The following is a 17,029-nucleotide window of genomic DNA, read 5'->3' on the forward strand; positions in this document are numbered from 1 at the left end:
ACTCGTCTTGACGAGCCTTATGAAATAGAGACCACGGTGTTTTACACCATTGGGGGTTGATGCTGTCATGTGTTTATTAGTGTGTTGTTTGATCTTGTGTACGACCAAGACGTCGTTGAAAAAGAAGAAGAATGTGTTTATTAGTGTGTTCTTTTGTATTGTGCGCAACGGAGACGTTAATGAAAAAACAAGAAAAGAGTGAAATAGAGATACTACTGCTCGTACGGCTGGCTATCCGAGAGTAAGCGTCGCCGCATCAACACCATCGACGCGTGTTTCTGACACACACATAGTTATAAGTTATCTATCCAATTGTGTTCTTTTCAAAAGGCGAGAATCATGTAGTTTCTAGTCAAGCAGGAGGCCTCTCTTAGAGGGCACGACAGACTGTCCCCGCACGTCCGGTCGAGAGGAATCAGGGTTCCCAGGTAATACCTTTCCCCACGGAATATTTTCATACGCAGATCCGCTCAATTCACCGTCTTTTACTCAACATTCACAATCAAAGATGACTTAGCTTCATACTAGATGAACCCAGTGCCCGAGTTGGCAAGAGTCCCGAGACCATCCCACGCACGCAAACTACCTAGGAAATGCGCAATTCCCAAGTCCGACTTTATAGTTGGTCACCTGCCAAGTCGGCATTTTAAACTTTTAGCGTTTTTCCTAAGCGCACCATTGAACCCATGGCAGGAGAAGTCAACGGACAAAGCCGACAGCCCCGAAGTCAGAGTTTCAGGAACGAGGTCCTTTCCCCAAAGTAAGAGCGGGACTCTTCACAGATTTCCATCAATCGTTTTGTTTGTCCGCCCGGGTCGAGTTTCATTCCGACAGGGTCAAGCTGCCGGGATCGTCGAGGCGTCAACCCCTGACTGGCGGGAAATATCAACCCACGTTTCATAGGGGCCTTGGCATTTACGGGTCAAAGTCCCGATTTAGTAGAAACGGAGCCAGACATGCCACTGTCTTGTTTCGTAAACGCGCCATTGACCGCATGTTTGTTGAGTTTTGGCTATAGCTATTTTGATTAAGAGACTGTTTGGTTTGTTATATATACGACCTGGGGAACTCTTTCAAGCTCGGTTTCAGCTCACACTCGTCGATTCTGCTTAGTCTCTGGATAATCTGCATCTTGTCAAAATGAAGTTTACTATTTCCACTCTCACGGCCTTGGCCCTTGGTGCCATCCGCGCTGCCGCTGAGCCAACTGTCTATTTCTGTGGTGACAGCACCATGGCCAAGAACGGTGCCAACGATGGATCTACAGACGGCTGGGGCAACTACATTGGCCAATACCTGACAGCCCCTGTTGTTAACAAGGCTATCGGTGGTCGATCCGCCCGCTCTTACTGGAACGAGGGCCGCTTCCAGGAGGTCGCCAACCTTGTCAAGTCTGGAGACATTGTTGTCATCGAGTTCGGCCACAACGATGGTGGTTCTCCCGAGAAGAACGACAACAAACGCTCCGACTGCCCCGGAGCCGGCAAGGAGACCTGCATCTCGGATGTCACCGGCGAGACTGTCTACACCTTTGTCTTCTACGTCAGCCAGGCTGCCAAGCTCATGACCGCCAAGGGTGCCACTGTCATCCTCAGCTCCCAGACCCCCAACAACCAGTGGGAGACTGGCACCTTCAACTCTGCTGCTCCTCGCTTTGTGGGCTACCAGCAGACCGCCACCAAGGCCCTGGCCTCGTCGAGCGTCACCTACGTCGACCACTTCCAGGCCGTCACCAACATGTACCAGAAGCTGGGCAAGGACGCCGTCAACGCCTTCTTCCCCAAGGACCACACCCACACCAGCCCTGCCGCTGCCAAGGCCGTCGCCCAGGCTTTCGTGCAGGCTATCTACGAGGAGCTGAACGGCAATACCAGCCTGAAGCCCTACGTCAAGACCCCCATCACCAAGGTTTACTAGAGTGGGGTTTCTGGCGGGTCAAAATGATTTCTTTCTTGTCGATACTTTGGGTGTTTGAGTATAGAACGTGTCTATGAGCCATGATCTTGTATATAACGAGTTACTAGAGTAGCGAGGCCTCTAAAAATATCTGAAGGCGTGGTGCCTACTCTTGCTTGCAATCGTTCACCTATTCATTCTCAGTATTATTGTGAATTTGCCGTCCGGCTTTTCTAGTTAATGCAGTTTCATCACAGAACCATCGCCCTAAGGCCAATGATGCACAAGTCCCATGTATACTCAGTCGATCATGATTTGAAGTATACCTTCAGAAATTGCAGCTTAATTACAGTCGAGAATTCGATCACCACGCTGTTGAGCACCAACTACAAAGCAACACCTGTATCTTGGGACTGTTTTCAATACGGTTATAATTCCAAAGCCGGTCTGTTCACTCCCAAGCACACCGGCAGTCATCCAATTTCCATTTTAATCAAGGGAATGCTCGAGATACCCTCAAGGAGCCCGAGCCAGGACAGTACCCATCTTGGAGTACGTGTTGCCAGTCGACGGAACAAAGTCTTCAGGTGACAGACGAGCCTGAGGCTGGAAGACGCAGATAATATCGCTTCCTCCAAAGGCAAAGTAAGAGATCTCATCACCCTTCTGAAGCTTGTCACCTTCCTTGACAGTCATCTTGACTGAAGAAACCTGGGCCATTCCGATGGGCAGGACAGCAACCTTGCCGAGGACAGGGTTGTCAATCACGCAGAGGCCTCGTGTTTGGAGGAACTGGATCTTGTTAGCTTGTTCAACTATAACCATGTTTTAATAGACTCACCTGGTAGCCAGGGGTATCTGGAGCATCCGGTCCGCACATGACACGGATCGGCTCACACTTGGAGTTGACCTCGAGGTAGCAGGCACCTTGGATGTTCTTGACCTCAAGAACCTTTCCAGATACAGGTGCATGCTGTCGGTGGTAGTTGAATGTGTTCAAGAAGGCATGCATCCAGACACCGCCGTGGAAGCTCTCTGCATACCGGCTGCCCTGCAGCAGCGAGCTGATGGTCCAGGGCAGGTTCTTGATGTAGATGAGGCCATCGGACTGAATGTTGACAATGCTCTGGTTTGGCACCGAGTTGTCGTAGGTACAATCAGCCGGGTAGACAATGACCTTGTCGTTGTTTTGGTCGGCGATAGGTCGAGAGCCGGGCTTGAGTCTCCGGTAGAAGAACTCGTTGAATGTTCGGAAGCCACCAGGAGGAACAAGAGCCTCCTTGTAGTCGTACTTTGGTGAGTCCTTGAAGGTCTGGAGTGACTCGGGTGTGATGGATGCTGGCGTATCCATGAAGAGACCGATGAGCTGAGCGTAGACGACGATCCAAGACGACAGCCAAGTGAGTGGCTGACCAACCTCATTAGGGTTGATCTCAGTCTGGAGGCCCTTCATCGGAGGCTGATCCATGACAAAGTAGAACATGCACAGGATGTTGTAAATGTCCTTGCCCTCGAAGTTCTCGGTGGGAGTCCACTTGAGCAGATCGTTGGCAAAGATGAGGAAGGATCGAGCATCATGAATCTTCAACTTGTCCATGAACTCGGGGATCTGCTCATAGGCAACAGAAACGGCCTCATCTAGGGCTCCGGGCTCGGCCTTCTCGAGATAGCCCATGAGGAGAACGATGACGGGATTGAAGTGGATAGGAATCTCCCCGGGGACGGGAACGACAGGGGGAAGGAATCCCTTTCCGACGCGCCCGATGGGGGAAGCGAAGGAGGGGGGCGGCTGGAAGCCGATTTCGGTATCGGGGGCGGTGGGAAGGCCAGACATGGTGGCAGTTCAAGGGGTCAGGATGGATGAGGAAGAAGTGATGAGGAAAGGTGATCTGGGCGGATTGATGAAATTGAAAGACTGGAAGCTCCCAAAGGTTTATATAGACAAGAGCTACATCTTGCGTCTCTGGTTCATAAAAGGGGTGTAGATAACCAGGAGCTACCCACGGGCACTAGGTTCCTCCCGACGGGCGTGTTTTCTCGTTTCGGTTCATCGGCTTGCCAGTGTCTCAGAGCTAGCTAATCAAAGAGCTCTGCAAAGAATGCTGCGCCGTCGAGCTGTTGATCAATGAGCTATCCGTGTCTTACAACCCCGCGTTTGTGTCTTACGACCCCGCTTGACTGTTGACATTTGTGTCAACATATGCTGTGCGATGAAGATTGAAAGCAGGACGACAAAGAGGGAATGCCGAGAGATGGACCTTCCGGATTTATTCAGGTACAGGATGGAGTTGGTGACTCTCGGATCCAGCTCTGAGCTTTGTCTACACACATCCAACAAGCTCATAGCAACGGGGTATCTGCATCCACAGTGAACATGGATTTCCTCAAGCACGATTGATATTAGCCATGTCGTAAAGCAATTACTGATACCCCATATGAAGCATGCTCATCAAGGTTACCAAGCAACCCCCCTCGCGGAACGAACCTATAATGTCTCACGGGAGCTCGGTGTCTCGTCCGAGCTGCAGACATGTGCTGCAAGATACACCCAAGAAGCCAAAGCGGGCTCCAATAAAAGGCCGCTTCAAGGCACGCACAGCAGCCTCAACGTCACTACCGACAGATGAGCTGAGCAACATCATTCCCAAACCGAGCTCTCTGCTTTCAGATCTGCGGTCGTGAAAGGCCATGTTTCACTTTCCTTGTGAATATCGCCATGTTTCTGCACTAGACCTCGTCTTGGTTTCACTTCCAGCCAGTCACTACGGACTCAGACTCGGGGAGGTGGATCTCGGTTTTCCTGTTGTGATGAGAATGGCATGATGCTTGCGTGTTTAGACTCAAGCCCTGTGGACTAGCCTGGTACTTATCCAAGTAACGGTTGATTCAAGCTTCATTGTGTAGCTTCCTGGTGGATGATCGGCGTACTCCGCTCCGTCAAACTAGTCATAGGCCGAGACATTTGCTTTCTACTTGAGTGCTATCAGCCGAAGACGGGGCAAGACCTCGTCCCTATCCATAGAAGGTTAGCTAGTGTTACTGCAATGTCACATGTATGCAGCGTGGCAGCCCCCTCGTCGCCAGATTTGGTCTTCGAGTAATAGCCCAAAGTATTTCATTGTAGATTACCTAAGTAGAAGTACTCCAAAGGGAAGATAAGATCTCGTGAAGGAGATTTCTTTCTGCAATATGTTGCTCTTCTTCCTATACGAGCTGGTCGGAGTAACTTTTCTGCACCATAACTATTCAAGCAATCCCAAAGACACATCACTAGACAAACCTCTATTAGATAGAGTTTAAGGGAATCTATTGGCCATTCGCATATGTGATAATGCACTCGCAAAACCCTATCCTCGGCCAGTTGGCGAAAGGGGTTAGTATTGGCACAGCTCGGCCCATTAAGGTTCCGGAAACTTAACCCCAACTCTATACCAGAAAGGTTTGTTCCTATCTTAGAACCCAGTTTAGGAATCACTACTCATTAGAAAACGAGATGCATGTGATTGTATGTCCCCCGATGTACCGATTCCCTCGCTAGAGTCGATACTAATGGCTCAATGGTTACATGTGCGATGAGCCAGGCATGGAGTGTTACAAAGGTTAATAATGAACAATATGTTCGTAGACGTATTTATGGTTCTTTCAAAACTCCCGAGGCAGGTCATACGGGTCGTGCAGCAGCGCCAAGACAGGCCTTGAACGTTGACTGACCCAGCAAGCGAAAAGACATACTTGCTGAGTGACCAACCCATGTTTCTCGCAATCATTAGTCAATAAGAACTCTTTACCTGAATTAGGCTTCAAAGAGAGCACCAGGTGAGATATTTGAGCTGCAAAGGGTCTCACAAAGTGTATGAGGCGTAATACCAGCTAAAGTGTCAGAAGTCTTCTTTAGTTTGCCGACCAGTAGATGACAACATGGTCTAAAGTTTTATATTTTATTAGTATATTTTATATCTATACTTGCCTACTTCTATGATAAGTGATACCGAAGGATTTCTGCCGTTCTGGCGTTTCATTCATGTCTTCACTCGTGCCGCACTCCCCAAGTATGTCTCGACTTTTCACCCGAGACCGGCTTGCTCTCCTGGGAGGGGATGAACAATGAGATAGCCGAGGCGGTTGAAAAAGGCACCGTGCCCATGGGAACTGATACAAGCTCAGCCTGTGACTCCAAAAGGACTTTTCCACCCCCGAGAAGCTACCCCCGCACCGACACTCCCTTTATCCCGCCACCCACGCCGGGCGCATATCATCCCCCGGTTCACCGTCACTGACTGTGCAGAGTTGAGGATTGTGATGAATAAGATGAATGTTTATGCCCGAGGCTAGGCTGCCTCGAGAGAGCTGATGCCAGCTGGGAGCTATCCAAGCACGGAGGAGGTCAGACGGGCAGTTGTGCCTGTTCGTCTGCTCTTGGTGACGATGACAGCGACCAACTGCATCCTGAGCCAGGAGCCTGGCTCTTGCTCTGTCATCCGTGAGCAAGGTGTCGCCTTGGAGCTGATTTGAGGTTAGATTAGACACTAATGGTACGCCAGAAACTTGATTTCTGAAGCTGTTCCCGAAACTCGGCCTTTATGAAAGGAGATGCCGTTCTCTGAAGAAGGGTTACTCGATTCTCGCCATTCGACGCAAAATCCTCTCACTGCAAGACATCGGCTATTACTCAAAGTCACCGAAGACCAGTAGGGGTAGATTACCTAATCCAAAGAAGAATCCATGGCTGCTGGTGTTGGGGCTGAGTAAGGGCGGTCGCTCCTTCCCGAACCAGGTGCCTACCCATCACCTGAAATTTTCGTCGACGCAAAATGTCTTCACGAATGCATCTTCTCCTTCATCCCTCATCTTATCAGGGCATTGAATCATTTGGCGGCACCCTCCCAATTTGATATACAATGTCGCAAACCTTCATCGATACCACCGGTGCCGCGGTCCCCTTTCCGTTTTCGGATTGGGAATGCCCTCAACCTCCCAAGCCGCCCTCTCCACCACCCACTCCACCACCGCCGCCGCCCTATTCATCGCCGCCCTCTCCCCCGGCTCCTTCTCCCGCGACTCCTCCCCCCTTGCCGATCGTGAATCAATCCCTTGTCGGAGTGCCTTCTGGGCCTTTTTCGCTTCGCCGTGAGACGCCCGGTAGGACTCCAGAAGTCCTGAGACGTATCGAGTACTGCAGAGTGACTTGCGTTCAGTCTCTGCCAACGAGAACGATGCCGAGGACAGGCTGGAGCTCCTCTGTGAGCTCGCTAGGGAGGAGAACTTGGGTACCGTTGTGTCCCATCTCCGCCGCAACTCGGAACTGAATTGGAGCATCCTCTTTTCGGAGTTGAAGGTGGTCTAAAACTGTCTCATCCCCGGGATGAAGTGTGGCGGCATCTGGAGCCACACCGACAAGGTTGCCGCGAGGAAGTACTACAGCAATCGAGCGCATCTTGTAAGTCTCATCAATTCAAGGCGTATTCTTTCGTTATCCGCATGATACTAACATATTCGATGTAGGATTGGGGCCGCAAGATGGCCCCGAGAGGCCTCTCGTCTCCCCCCTGACGTCCCGCCCCCCGCGTCCCGATCTTCGGCCTACAATGGTCATCACCTTTTCGCCCCCTGGCTCGCAGGCACCTTCCTCGTCGGAGGTAGAGATGGAGTGGGAGCCCACGACTTCCGAAGATGCCGCTCCCAGGCTCCTTTTAGATAGGGATAACGTAATCCCAGACTCCCAGGAAGACCAAGACGATGTCTTCTCGCCTCTGCCTAAGGGCACCATGATCCCCGATTCGGAGGAAGACTCAAATATGACGTTGACACACGTTCTGGCCAAGAGATTGTATGATCAATACCAGGTACTGAAAAAAAAAACATGGTCTAAGGATTATCCTCTTTTAGTATGTATTTAAGGCTTGTATTAAGAGAATACTTATTGCATAATTTTTAAATCTTTAGATAAGACTCTTTTCAACACCAGAAGCCCAACAGTGACACATCGTCCAAGCATACACGGTTCTTTTGTCTGCTCTTTGAAATGTTCCCATGAATGTTCTTTCTTTCGCTCTTATCCTACAAAATATGGTTAGCGAACAGGAACGAGGTGAAATGCCTCTAATACATTCATCCCCTCAGACTTATTCACCAGATGCACCTCTCAGATCTTGGAGCTGAGAACGAATCCGACATCTGGGCCCTGGTTCTGAAGCCCACAACACTTCTTCCCGAGCCGCCAGCCACGTTCCGGGTAGACTATTTCCCATTCATGATGAGAAGGATATTAATGGCCCACCCCGATGGTGTCACTGGGTGCGCCGCTGTCGCCTACACAGAACGCCCATGTCGGCATACCGAGCATCGCGGCTGTTGGCCTTCCATCCTTGTATCGCCACTAAGCCAACAAGCGTATCATAGCTCTCCCAACCACCATTGCCAAGCTGAGCTTCAACCCAATTCATTCCATAATGGATGAAACGCAAGTGCTCTGTGGAGATGAAGCTTAAGCGCTTGGTGGACTCCAGTATGTCCCTGGGCCAAATGCCACATCGCAGTTTGGTCCAGACTTTTTCTCTGGGACCATCTGGACATTTGAGTTCGTCCCTGGTCTTGACACAGACTCTTTGTCCCTGAGACCTTGGGCCTTGCGTTCAGATCTCGAGCTCACGCTCCCTTTACAGCATTTTGTTTTCCCACACAAGCTGGAGACCTGGGTCCAGAAGATGCGGCGCCGGAGAGAATGGCTGGTGTATATTTGCGTCTGGGACAAAGCTGAACTGCACGTTGGTGATGGTGGGTCTTACTACTATGAATGCATGCCGTTGGAGAACGAAGCCCATCTCATACCCCCAAGCGCCATTTCCAACATCCTCATGCGCGCATTAAGGAACCCAGCAAACCGGCTCATTGTCATACAGGATCCTGTCGTGCCCGACCTTGTGGTGCAAGGCATCATCGCTCGCCTTATGCAAAGGCCCAAGCTATGTCACGTAGCTTGGGGAAGGGCCTTGGAAGGACTGGAGGCCATGGCTGCTGCTGCTACTGGTCTACTGGACGCTCTTGGTATTCTGGAGGAGTTGAATAACGCTAAGGCTAATTGCGAAGGCGACTGGGAAACATTGGCGGAACCCGCGCGAGCCGCTTCTGACGATATTGAGGTCCTTCTCGTGGAGCCCAGAGTCACCAAGTGGGTAGCCCAGTTTATGTGCCGCCTGATTGGAGTTGATGCTGGTCCACAATCCGACGAGAAGTGGTGGACAGGAGACAGCCAACCCAGAGAAGCGGCTGCAGCCGTGGGCAAAGATCTCTACATGCGTATCGACCAGACCTTTCGTCGACTCATGGCTGGACATGTGGTCAAGGCCACTCGCACGGCCCCGGGTCTCACACCTGCAGCCGAGGCCGAGCGCGATGCAAAGGCGCACGATTTGGCTGGCAGAGCCCTTGCATAGCTGAAGCCCTTCCTTGAACTATAGCAGAACGGGCTAGTTTTGCTCTTCGTGATAGGGGATATTGCCATTCTTGAGAGTTATGTCCGGCAAATGGGATTTGGGTACCGTCTGGAAGCTTCCAGAGTGGGACGAGCGTGAAGGGCTTTGAGCAAGGCATGACGATGGGGCTTGATCTTTGCGACATTTCGAGAGGGCGGCTGGGCTGGGCTTGATTGAGTCTTTTATTGAGGGGCTCGAAGGAGAGTATAAGAAAGCGCATTGATCTCTTTCATACCTGGGAGGATTGCGCCGGACTGGGATGTCCGACCTGTGAAGCCCATACATATTGCAGGTTTATGGGCCTTGATGGCCCACCTAGAGATGGCTATTGTGGATGGATGGAATGTTTTCTGTCCACTCTACCGGGTATGGGTAGAGAGGGGATGCAGGCGACGCGTCAAAGTCTTGTAAGGCGTGTGCGAGTCGCGCGTCATGGTTAGTGATATGAGATGCGAGGGGGTGGTCTGTGGCACGGAAAGCAATGAGCTCTGCCGCTCTCTCAATGGTTTGCTGCCGGGATAAGCGAGGGGGCATTGGTCCTCGGCTTATACGATCTCCGCGTGTTTCCGTGCTCCACGAGAGACGGCGTGCTGGGAAAAAAGGACGAGTAAATGATTGGATTTATAGACAAAAGAAATCTGGTTCGCCTGGTGTTAGGAGTCACCATGAAGGTTATGGTTATGGTAGTCCCTTTGTCATAACTTCCTACCTACCTAGTTCTGCTATTTTGAGATACGCAATTGTACTATTGCTACTGGTTTGATTGACGGAGAGTGCCTCAGCGGAGCTATACCTTCATTCTTATAGTGACCAAGTCCTTGCCCAATGTCCCCTTTCTCGGCGGTAAATTTGGCCCACTGCAGAACCCCATTATCTAGTCGGGCGTCAGGAAGGGACGTTTCTCGCACGAAAATTATAAAATAATAATCATAAAAAGATGTAATACTCTCAAAGTTTATGATAAAACTTTAAATCTTTTGTCGTATTTTTAGTATCATGCTTGGAGCAGGATATTGGTAAGTATCTTCATTTTCATCAACCTACGTGTCCTCCTGGTGAGAATCCCTACCGCATGGATTACGACAACTACCGATCTCCGACGCCCATGTCGGCGGCCCCTACCCCACCTTCAGACGGAGAGGCGAAGGCCAAGGATCTTATCATCCTCCAGGCTGCTGTCACCAACCTGAGAGACAGCCGGGATGTTGGCGAGATCGAAGAGCATGTCCTAGGGCTGCTTCAGTAGCTCGAACAACCACTCACTGCCCGCTCTCCTGCTGAGGTGATGCTGCTGCGCATTGAGGTGGCCATCGCTTAGCTTTAGACTGAACTTGATCCCTCTTAGCTTGCTGAGATGCCCTCCCAAGGCCACAACGAAGGGCCCGGGACCCCCGACAACCCTCTTGTGAAACGGTATTGGGTTTTGATGCCGTCATGTATTATAGCTGTATCCTTTGCTGTTATGGCTGACGGTCTCTCGCGGACTCGTCATTGAAGGCAATAACAACCCTCTTGTGGTAAACGCCCCCTCCCGCTAGCCAGGCGCCTGTCACTGGCTCGACTCTCCTTACCTCTGCTGCCACAGTTACTGCCTGCCTTCAATCCCGACCTGGCCTCTGCCACAATGTTAGAAGTCTTCCAATGTTCGGAGAATCAGGCTCGGTCGATGGCGTCTCGATGGCGTCTCCAAGCTACGCGGAGAAGTATGCAGGGAACGGGGATGAGGGGACGAAAACGTCTCGCCCCTGATTCTGGCCCCTTCGCGACCCTCCCAAAGTGGGAACACATCGAGGAGACGCTCCCCACAAAACCCCGACTGGCTGGCGGCATCCTTGGAAGCTGACAGGGCCACCCGCCCCAGTGGAAGATATTCAAGGGGATGTTATTGAGGCTCGCATGATTACAACTTGAGTGTACTGCAGTTCCGTGACAAAGCTGGGGACGTTGTGGGCTCGAATGCCATTGTCTACTATTCCATCAAACTTCAAAGCAATATTTCTGCTTTGAAGCATCGACAAGAACCGGCATGGTGGTTTCGAAGGGGCGACATCAATGGCCAACAGGCTCAGCTTCTCCCAGCTCAGTCATGCCGAGGCCGCCACACTTTGGTGACTGTCGCACGTGCCAACCTGGCCCGCCATTCAAGAGTTCCCAACGGTAGATGGCCCGATCTAGATGAGCTTGAACTACCGGCATGCGCAATGGACTGAACTTGGACGGTCCGCCTGCTGTAAGGCGACGGATTCCTGTTTCGCGCAAGCCAGCCCGGGGACTTCATTTCCAGAAACATGACATGCCTCCTACGCTGTACGAAAAGCTGGGGACTTTACTCGAGCGCATCCTCACGACAAGTTCAATGTGACGGCACTGATGTTTGTAGCCTGGCGCTGCGTTGACATCGTAGAGCACGCGGATTGCGTGTTGAAGTCTTTCGCCACGACAATGAAGCTCCCATCTGCTTGTCGTTTTTTTTTTTCGTTCTATAACGTTAAAAGCTAGCTTAGGGCTTTTCCTTTATCATAGAAAACGGCTAGCCCCGCATCCTCATTAGTGTAGGTCCTTGACGAAGCACCCCTAACTTTAAGCTTTCCCTTAATTACATAAGATAAGACAGCCACCCTCCATACTTCTCTTTAACAAGCCTATATTAACACTGTCGCCCGCCGTTTAAGAGTCCTCATCCATCTTCACTTCACAACCCACGAGGCCTTTTAGGGCAATGACACCGCCAAACACCCAGAAGCCTAGCCCTCCGCAGAAAGAATATGCCTTTGTCGCGCCTCATCAGCATGGCGCCCGAAGCCATGCCATGCGAGAGCATTGGAGGCAGCGCAGACACAAGAAAGATCTCGCCAAGAGGCAACGAGAAAACCGACCACAACATGTGTTGCTACCGACACCTTCAACGAGCGAGGCGACCGACTCGCAGCCCTCGACCGAGACGACCGACACAAACCCGGATAGCACCGTTTTAGCCGGTGGAGGAATGTTTGATCCTATCATGTTTGGGAATGACATGGACTCAATGATGAACGGAGTGCCTGGCCAGGCAATGTCTGGGATGAATCTCGCGCTAGGATCAGCTCGACTGGACCCCTTTGATCAGTTTCCAGTGGAGCTCACGAGCCAGCATCACAAGCTTCTCCATCACTGTGAGCGATGTGAAACAGCGCCGTTCTTGGATCTAATCTGATACAATCTATAGGGTTGAGCACGTATGCGACCATGATGTTTGACGACGTGCACAGCCAGGCCTTCAACCCGATGCGCGATGTCTGGTGTCCGCTTGACCTGTCCAACGCGGCATCCTTCAATGCCATCATGGCCCACTCAGCTGCCCATCTAGCTCGAATGCAGGGTCTTCGCCAATCAAAGGAAGCGCTAAAGTTCAAGGCTGAAGCGGTGCGGATTGTACAGGTTTGGATGGATGATCCGGAGCGTGCTTTAAGTGATGATGTGCTGGCCGCCGTCTTGCGCCTGCTGACTTATGAGGTACGACAGGAATGAGGAATGATTCCTACTTGAATACTGATATATTCTTTGACAGAGATATTGGGGAACCGAGGCTGAATGGCATGTACACTATAATGGCCTCTCAAACTTGATCAAAGCTCGTGGTGGGATAGAAGCACTTCAGAGCAACTGGCGGCTCGGGCTCACGACATTCCTGTAACATCACCAGTCAATCCTCGTTTCTCATAATAACTGACACTTGTAAGGGTATCGCTCATGTCCAAGCCGTCGTGGTTTGACTGCTCCAATCAGATCGAGGAGCTCTCCAGCCAACATCTGGACGCCCACTTGCATCCCATCCTGGGCGACACGGTCAATCTTCACCGCATCCGTTGCTTATGGCTGCTGTCATTTGTCCAGGATGTAGGAACCTTTAGAGTTAATTCGCCAGATATTTACGCTCACGGGGCAAGCCTGTTCCCCGCCATCAAGGAGGCACTGGGTCTGCTAAAGTTGCACCTGAAACAAAACGAAGCCGGCTCGGTGCGACAGGATGCCTGCACCAAGTCCGAGTTTACGAGGCTGGCGTGCCTGTTCTTTATTTGTATTCTGCTGCAGCAGTCGACCTCTAACTTCAGTGCTGCTACAGACCTGTCTGGTCACAGATCTTACGACACTCAGTTGGTCTCGTACTTGAACATGTTCCTCGCTTCATCAAGACCCCAGTGGCAAGGATCTATCGACAATCTCTACACGGCCCTGTTCTCCACTTTTGACGCGAGTGCAAGAACAGGGCTCAACATGGAGTATATCCGGAACATGACGGGGGTAATGGCTTCCATGACGGGCAGTGTGCGGTATGGAGTTGAACGATGCTTGCTGAATATTCTTTGTCGCACTGAAAGCAACGGATTTGATGCATTCGACGAGGAGTGGACGCCGGATTCATTATTATCTCAAATACCCCCTCAATAATAAAAAGTTGGACACACTCAATCTGCACTAGCTGTTACGCGAGGTGCCTCGATGGCTTGGGGTTTCATTGTGAGTCGACCTCTGGGACAAGCCAAGATAAAGCGGTGACGGGGATGCGTATCGAGGCGTCGAGTTCAGCTGGCCTCATCACCTTGTCACAACTCGCAGATGCGTTGCCTCATTTCTTAGTCTCGCATTTGGCCCCCCAAAGTGTCGCCGTTGATACTTGATTGGCGAGAGGGGTTCCGCGCCCACAATCAGAGTGACGATGATGGCTTGACTATGTCCTGTTGCGGAAGGACTACACAGCCAATAGCATCACGGAGAAAACAGAGCGAGTCGGACCGACGGTGTGCCACAGCCTCCTGGGCTTCGAGACTGACTCTTGACAGTCAGTGCTATTGTGGTCTTTTAATATTGGACCCAGTGCTTTGGAGAAGTCATGGGCAAGAACAAGACTGTGAGAGTACGACTGAATTCTCACAATTCAAGATTAAAAGCGTCTGCGTGAAATGCTTTGGCACAATAACCCCTGTCCGAACCTTGTGTTGTAGAATATCAACCCCCTTCAACGCTGTCTTGCATTTCGATATCCGCAACCGCCTACTCCATATCCCATCTCTGTATCATGAAAGCCTTCACCATTCGATTCTAGCCTTGTGTTTTCATTCTTCATCGCGTCTATGAATGGACCGCATCGATACGGAGCTAAGCTCTGGACCTGATGAGCTCAACTGCCTCGCGGATGCGCGCACCCAGATCCGAGTCGACCCGTGAAAAGAGATCTGCAGGTAAAATCAATTAGCGAGAATATCATGATTAGAACGTGTGGTCTCGACTTGCCATAAACCATGCTCCGCAGCTTGTCATTCTTGACGTTTGCGATATTGTCGGCAACATTGTCAATGAATCTCTCCTGATGCCCCTTATCCCTTCCCAGAACCTTCCAGAGTCCAGTTGCCTGCTCAAAGTCTTCAGGCCCGACAGTGGTGGTAAAGTTGGAAACCTCTCCAACCCATTTCTCGTGGTTGGTAAAGGTAGGCGAAACCGTGCCCCCGGCGGCTGTCGTCCTGAATGTGGTAGGCTTGAGCATGGAACCGATGTAGTTTGGGTCGTCGCCGTAGTTGGTTCCAAAGTTCATGAAGCCGTCTCGTTGGAATGGGCAGTAGACTGGAGACTTTGCAGCGTTGGTTGGGAGCATTTGGTAGTTTGTTCCAAGTCGGTAACGTGCGGCGTCGGGGTACGAGAACATGCGAGCTTGGAGGACTGGGCTATGTCAGCGAATTTGTCAAGTGATGGCTGTCGATAGAACTCACCAGGGTCAGCAGATGGCGCCCATCCTGGAACCATGGTCGAAGGCGAGAAGGCAGCTTGCTCAATATCGGTAAAGTAGTTGCTCGGCTATACAAGTCAGCATTGATGTTTGAGCCCAACTGGCGTCGAAACTCACGTTTTCGTTCAAAGTCAACTGGGCAATCTTGCGAAGAGGAAAGTCCCCGTGTGGCCAGACCTTGGTCATGTCGAAGATGTTCCATTTGTAGTTCTCGGCCTGCTCGGGGCTCATGACTTGCACAAACACGTCCCACTTCGGGTAGTCCTTCTTCTCGATCGCTTCGAATAGGTCGTGTACGAGATGGTCGGGGTTTTCGCCTGCGATTTTCGTAGCGGTCTTTCGATCGAGGTTCTTGACGCCAAGCTGGCTCTTGATGTGCATCTTGATGTAGCTGAAAGAACCATCCTGGAGCAACACGCGTTAGGTGAGTATGGAAGAGAAAGATCAGGGAGACGGACATCCTTGGTCAACTTGTAAGTGTGGCCGCTGTAGGCATTCATAGTACGGAGGGAAGCTGGGGTGCCGCGGTCGCTAAACAGATGCATGAGCTCGTGGATGCCTTCAGGATTGCCAACGTGAAAACTAGTAGAATGTCAGCTGTGCCTAGTGTTCGGGGTACATCATCCTAGCATACTCCCAGAACTAATGCCATGTCAGTATCGAGCAAGAATCACTGATCCAAATCAGGACATACCATATCAGCATCCGGCATGTTCGTCTTGGGATGTCGCTTGTGAGACCGGTTCAGAGACGGAAACTTGACAGGATCCCTAATGAAAAACACAGGCTTTCTACGTCAACCCCGAATCTTTTTTTGTGGAAAAGATCGCGTACCGTGTTGTTGAATACAAAATCAAGATTGCCATCGTCGGTGTAGAGCTTCATCGCCCAGCCGTGTACATCGCGAACTGTATCAGCGGATCCTCGCTCAGGCCCGACAGTCGAGATGCGAAGAAGACACTTGGTCTTCTTGCCAACAGCGCTGAGGAAGTTGGCCGAGGTGAGGTCGGAGCAGTCATCTGTAACTTCGAGTTCGCCGTATGCGCTGATTATGTCAGAAGGATTTTCGAGAGAGTATAAGGGGCATACCCTGCTGCTTTCGCGTGAACGACACTAGATAGAGAGTTGGTTAGAGATAGAATGGTAAATCATATTTGTCGAGATGCCTACCGTTCAGGAATTCGCTCGCGAGCAAAATGTGCCAAGGTCTCGAGCAGCTGTGTGTCCTGAAGCAGGACGAGCCCTCCGCCGGAGCCATTCCGCAACTGGACACTGGTTGCGTTGCTAGGCTGGGGGCACCCTGCAGAATGCTGAGTTGCTTTTCTTACGGCCCTGAGACTCGGGGGCTTACCTTCGGCCAGGGTGTAGACTGGGGCCATGTTGGTGAACGTTTAAGGTAGCTTTTGGTGGAGATTGGAAAGGGGGGTTGAATTCAAGCTAAAGCTGGAGCTTGGAATGAAGCTTCTTAACATGACAGCTGCCGACATCTTTATAACTAATCAACTCCATCTGATTCATTCCCCGAAAGTGCCTACAACAGTTGTCCTCTGCCGGAAATGGTAGAAGTGACGTAACTGATGCTTTCGATCAAGACGGAATGGCGGCATGTCAGGCAAGACGTTGCTGATGTGCTGGCAGCAAGGGCGGGAAGACGGCATGAGGGCAAAGACGATCATGTCTCTCCTACCAGGATGTTAATTCGTGGTGTAGTACTACCCAAAGGAGCCAAGCTCGGGCGTCGGCAGGTCGAAGGCCGATGAATGCCAATCAAAAGACGGGCCCTCATTCGGCATCGCCGGGTTGTAGATAAACAGCCAGTCAAAGGCGGGGGCGGTTATCAGGCTCCCCGCTACGGGCCATACGTCTTGCCGATGCCGAGATAACAAACAAACAGAAACTT

The 17,029-nt window shown here is 51.2% G+C and overlaps 5 protein-coding genes across 5 annotated transcripts; 3 read left to right on the top strand and 2 right to left on the bottom strand.

Annotated features, from left to right (window-relative positions):
* Window positions 1-1,140: 1,140 nt before the first annotated feature.
* LRP88_12505 (SGNH hydrolase-type esterase domain-containing protein) lies at window positions 1,141-1,917 on the top strand (the record flags this gene model as incomplete). The annotated part of the gene is made up of 1 exon (XM_083248898.1): window positions 1,141-1,917. The coding sequence occupies one exon, from the start codon at window positions 1,141-1,143 to the stop codon at window positions 1,915-1,917; it is 777 nt and encodes a 258-aa protein (XP_083095353.1).
* Window positions 1,918-2,412: 495 nt separating this feature from the next.
* Window positions 2,413-3,730, bottom strand: LRP88_12506 (phosphatidylserine decarboxylase-domain-containing protein; the record flags this gene model as incomplete). Its single annotated transcript, XM_083248899.1, has 2 exons — window positions 2,413-2,688; window positions 2,738-3,730. 2 exons carry the CDS (start codon window positions 3,728-3,730, stop codon window positions 2,413-2,415), a joined length of 1,269 nt encoding a protein of 422 aa, XP_083095354.1.
* Window positions 3,731-7,481: 3,751 nt separating this feature from the next.
* On the top strand, window positions 7,482-9,329 carry LRP88_12507 (uncharacterized protein; the record flags this gene model as incomplete). The annotated part of the gene is made up of 3 exons (XM_083248900.1): window positions 7,482-7,739; window positions 8,030-8,222; window positions 8,386-9,329. 3 exons carry the CDS (start codon window positions 7,482-7,484, stop codon window positions 9,327-9,329), a joined length of 1,395 nt encoding a protein of 464 aa, XP_083095355.1.
* A 2,758-nt stretch (window positions 9,330-12,087) lies between these two features.
* On the top strand, window positions 12,088-14,211 carry LRP88_12508 (transcription factor domain-containing protein; the record flags this gene model as incomplete). The annotated part of the gene is made up of 5 exons (XM_083248901.1): window positions 12,088-12,520; window positions 12,574-12,860; window positions 12,916-13,037; window positions 13,088-13,678; window positions 14,193-14,211. 5 exons carry the CDS (start codon window positions 12,088-12,090, stop codon window positions 14,209-14,211), a joined length of 1,452 nt encoding a protein of 483 aa, XP_083095356.1.
* Window positions 14,212-14,526: 315 nt separating this feature from the next.
* Window positions 14,527-16,508, bottom strand: LRP88_12509 (catalase; the record flags this gene model as incomplete). Its single annotated transcript, XM_083248902.1, has 10 exons — window positions 14,527-14,581; window positions 14,636-15,062; window positions 15,113-15,197; window positions 15,247-15,534; window positions 15,588-15,711; window positions 15,764-15,771; window positions 15,824-15,916; window positions 15,964-16,174; window positions 16,300-16,429; window positions 16,481-16,508. 10 exons carry the CDS (start codon window positions 16,506-16,508, stop codon window positions 14,527-14,529), a joined length of 1,449 nt encoding a protein of 482 aa, XP_083095357.1.
* Window positions 16,509-17,029: the final 521 nt, after the last annotated feature.

Source organism: Fusarium phalaenopsidis (assembly GCF_050370095.1).
Source record: "Fusarium phalaenopsidis strain FUZ10S chromosome Unknown contig_32318, whole genome shotgun sequence".
NCBI classification, from domain to species: Eukaryota; Fungi; Ascomycota; class Sordariomycetes; order Hypocreales; family Nectriaceae; genus Fusarium; species Fusarium phalaenopsidis.